At 54.0% G+C, this 4,015-nt stretch overlaps 1 protein-coding gene across 50 annotated transcripts in view; it reads left to right on the top strand.

Annotated features, from left to right (window-relative positions):
- The first annotated feature begins 1,510 nt into the window (after nt 1–1,510).
- The window catches only part of SRRM1 (serine and arginine repetitive matrix 1), a 30,466-nt gene continuing 27,961 nt past the window's right edge, over nt 1,511–4,015 (top strand). For 15 of the 50 annotated variants that reach the window (XM_070260686.1, XM_070260679.1, XM_070260685.1 and 12 more), the window contains exon 1: nt 1,534–1,753. In XM_070260686.1, the coding sequence (XP_070116787.1) occupies nt 1,733–1,753 (21 nt within the window). In that variant the 5' untranslated portion in view covers nt 1,534–1,732. Of the gene's footprint in view, nt 1,754–4,015 lie in introns of all 50 variants that reach the window. The other 35 variants (XM_070260692.1, XM_070260701.1, XM_070260691.1 and 32 more) reach the window with 6 other exon arrangements.

Raw genomic sequence — 4,015 nt, 5'->3', positions numbered from 1 at the left:
TAGGGAAAAAAGAGAGTAGATCAAGAACCACCTGGGTACACAAAGAGTGTGTGAGCAACTTCCAACGGGGCAGTCAGGGTAGGCCTCACTGAGTAGGTGACATTTGAGTGAAAACTTGAAATCTGCCAAGTATCTATCTAGGGGGCCAGTACTCCAGGCAGAAGTTAGGACCAGCACAGAAGACTTGAATCAAGAGCAAGCTTAGAAGTTTAAGCACTGAGCAGTGTTAGGGTACTAGCAGATGAGATCAAAGAAGAAATGTGGGGGCATCTGGTGGGATTTTGGCCTTTGCTCTGAGAACAAGAAGGGGCTCTCAGAAGGTTGTGAGCTTAAGAGCGGTGTCTCAGGTTTTCTAATAGCATCACTCTGCTGCATTTAGGATGGATGCTGAGCGGCAAGAGTAGAAGCAGGGAGACCAGGAAAGAGGCCAGCGCAGAAGTCAGGAGAAGACACGATGGTGCCTTGAACCAGGATTCAGCAGAGCGGGTTTCTTGATGATTTGGAAGTAAGAGAAAGTAAAAGAAAGAGGATTCAAGAATAACACCAAGGCTTGGGTCCTAAGCAAAAGGGAAGATATTGCCATGGACTGAGGCAGGGAAGACTTCGGGAGGCGCAGGTCGGATTTGGAGGTGGGATGGGCGTAGGGAGAGAGGGGAGGAAGCAGAAGTTCATGTTCTGGTCACGTTAAGTTTGTTAAGTTTTCAGGAGTTTGAAGTCGGGGAGAGAAGTCTGAGCTGAAGAGATACGCAAGTCGTCAGCAGAGTCTGCATTTAGAGACACGAGAGAAAAACAGTTTCAGGTGTGGTGAGGGCCCTGAAGAAAGAGCAGGAGAGGGCGACGAGGGTCTGCGTGGGCGGGCACTTTACAAAAGATGGCCACGGACACACGCCGCCTCCGAGGAAGCAGGCTCGGGGGAGCTCGGTGGGACGTCCCCCGTGCAGGAGGCCTCGCGGCCGGGGCAGGGCGCCCAGGGGTCCGGGGGCCCGCTGCTTCTGCCGGAGCCCTGCCGGGCCGCGGCCTCTCCCCGGCTTCCTGCCCGTTAGCGCGGCTGCCGGGCAGCGGAAACCGAAACTCCTCTCACGGACATTTGCAGCCTCTTCCCAACACCCTTGCGCTGCGTGGAGATGGGGGCACTGGGCCAGAAGGCACATTTCATTCAAAGGGCACAACTCGACCACGTTAGAGCCGATCTAATAACCGGTAAACTCGTAACACCAACACAATCACAACTTCTGGAACGACAGGGAAGGCCGCAGACTTCTCTCCTGCGCGCGAGCCCCCTCCCAAGCAGCGCTCTGAGTAAACAGCCTTTCTCTTCCATCGCTCCATGGCACCCCCAGGGCGGGAGGCCTCCTCCGCTACGGGTCGGAGGATGGCTCAAGTCAGGCCGCGCGAACAAGGCCGGGCCAGCGCCACAAAAGGATTCGCAGGGCGGGGCGACCCGACGGCTCTCTCTCTCTCTTGCTCCCATTGGCTGCGATCGCAAGGCTCTCCTCCCTGACTGGCTATTGGGAAGCCTCGGAGCCCGGCAGCAGCCCGCCCCCTGGACGCGCGTGCGCAGGCGTGGCGGGCGCTCACCTCACTGAGCAGGCGCGGCCTCGTGTCGGCTGCGGGGCGGGCGGAGCGGCGCGCGCTGCGTCGCGGCGCTCGGCTTTCCCGGCCGGTCCCGCCCTCCGTCGCGGCGGCGCGGTGCACCCTGGGATAGGGAGCGATCTCCGAGCGAGGCAGCAAGATGGACGCGGGATTCTTCCGCGTAAGTAGAAGCGCGGGGATCGGGGGTGAGGCGAGGGACCAATGGTGAGACCTGGCAGGAGACCCAGACTCGGGACGGGGTGGCCTTCGAGGGGAGGCTTCGAAGATCCTGAGGATCCCCGGCGCCAGGGGACGCTGCCCCTGCCCTGCGGTGGAGGCCGGTGCGCCCCTGCGCAGTCTCCTCCTCCGGGATCGTCCCCCCTACGCGGCGGCGACGGTCGCCGGAAAATGGCGGCGGGAATGGGCCGTAGCGGTCTTCGCCGCCCGCCGGCCTGGCGGGGCCTGCGAGCCGAGCCGCGCGCGCCGCCGGGTCCCGGGCCTAGCGGAGCCGCGAGGAGGAAGTCCCGGGGGCAGGCCCCGGGCTGCCCGGAGGGGACCGGCGGCGGGAGGGCATGAGACCACCGCTCGGGGGTGCCGCCCCGGGGGAGCGTGTTAGAGCACAGGAAGCCCCGGCGGGCGGCCTTCTTGAGAAGGCGGGCGCCGACCCCCCGCCCCCCCCCCTTGGTCCTGAGCCTTCGCGGAGGCGCCAGGTCAGAGTTCGCGGGAGCTCCCGCCCAATTTAATACCCTCCGGGAGGGGAACTCAGCTAATGCGTAGCCAGGACGTTTGAATCGGAGATTCTCTGAGAGCAGAGGGTGCAACAAAAGTGCGCGCGTGTGCAGGCGGGGCACGGGGTGGGTCGACTCCGCTCCTTCCCGCTCCCTCCCCCCCCCTTTTTTTTTTTAAAATCTTTTGAGGTCTGCCGGAGAAAAGGTGCCTCTTGGCCAGGTCGTGCCGGGGCTGCGCGGCCGTCACCTGCAGGCGGGGAAGTTGCCTCGCCGTGCCGAGTTGGTCCTCAGGGCCCGGACTTTATCAGGCTCGTGCTGGAGCCTGTTTGTCCCGTATTCCCGTCTTCTAGGAAGTGAGCACTTGGTCGAGCTCTAGAGGGGTGCGAAGTGGCACGCGCAGAACTAGACCTTGCAAATTCTTTTAAAGCAAAACGGGCCATGTAGAGACCAGTTGGTCCAAGTCAAAATCAATCCCTTATGTAATGTGGGTTGGCTCTTTCCGCTCCCCGGAGTATATAATATGCAGTTTGTACGTGTATTTTTAAAGGAAAAGTTGTAAGAGGTGAAGACCGGGACTTAAGATGTCTCTTGACACTCCAAAGCTGGCTTTGAAATTCGTCTTTAATTGGCTTTAAATGTACCAACTAGTTGTTCATCGAAAGTTGCAGTGTTATTCCAAGCATTTGAGTTAAAACAACCTGTTATTTGAAGGTTCTTAGGTTATACAAACAGTACTATCGTTATGTGTGTAACAATAGTTTGAATTGAGAGGGCTCCTCAAATTATCACACTGCTGATAAACAACTGCGTTTTGTAATTTCCATCAAAGTATTTTGTAGTAAATACTCAATATTTCCTGTCGTCCAGATGTAATGATTTGAAACAAAAGCCTACGATTTTTTTAATTTCCCGTGGAATAGACTTCCAATAGAACAAGAGCAAAGTGGTTGATAAATATAAAAATGAAGTTTGCTTTTGGTGTTGGTAAAAATCTGGAAGAAAAGGGTTCAGTTTTTTATTTACTGCCTACAATTCCTTAGAGGAATTTACTGGGTGTAAGCTTTGAGGTAAAAGATTTTAGGGCACTTATCTTTTTAGTACGCAGCCAACTAGATAGTAAACTAACTTTTTCAGTTAAGATAGAAATGATAGCTTTGATTTCCTGAAATCTGCCGCATGCTAGCTGCTTTATAAATATCATTTTTGATATACATGCTCCAGCCAGTAACGAAACATCCTCAGACAGGTTAAGTAACTTGCTTTGGGGTCACATGGCTTAAGTAGTGGCAGAGTTGAGATTCTTATCCAGGTCCTTTACCTTACCAAACAAAATTTTCTTGATCTCCTTCCAAGGGACAGTGGCCAACTCAGTGACCCAATCAGTAGATTTTATATCACACAGCTAGTTATTTCCGGGTTTAATTGGGCCAGTAGGAATAACAAAATGTAGACTAATTAGTGATCACTTGATGGTCTGTGTAGTACTTGTAAGTTCTTATTTTTCCAAATTCTTTGCTGAAATTGAATTTATTAAGGTAAACCTGCATTCCAAGTTTTGAAAGTTGTGGGGAACTAAACACAACACAGGCCTAGGGTGTTTCTTCCTTTTTCCCCTCTTTATGTACATTGCCACAATAATTTTGCAAGCAAGCTACTGGCTTTCAGAAGAGGATGAAACTTAATGGTCTTGTTTGAAGGTATATGTTAAGCATAGT

Source organism: Equus caballus, chromosome 2, assembly GCF_041296265.1.
Source record: "Equus caballus isolate H_3958 breed thoroughbred chromosome 2, TB-T2T, whole genome shotgun sequence".
In the NCBI taxonomy this organism is placed as follows: domain Eukaryota; kingdom Metazoa; phylum Chordata; class Mammalia; order Perissodactyla; family Equidae; genus Equus; species Equus caballus.
The sequence above is the reverse complement of the archived record's forward strand: the minus strand, read 5'-3'. Positions and strand labels throughout refer to the sequence as shown.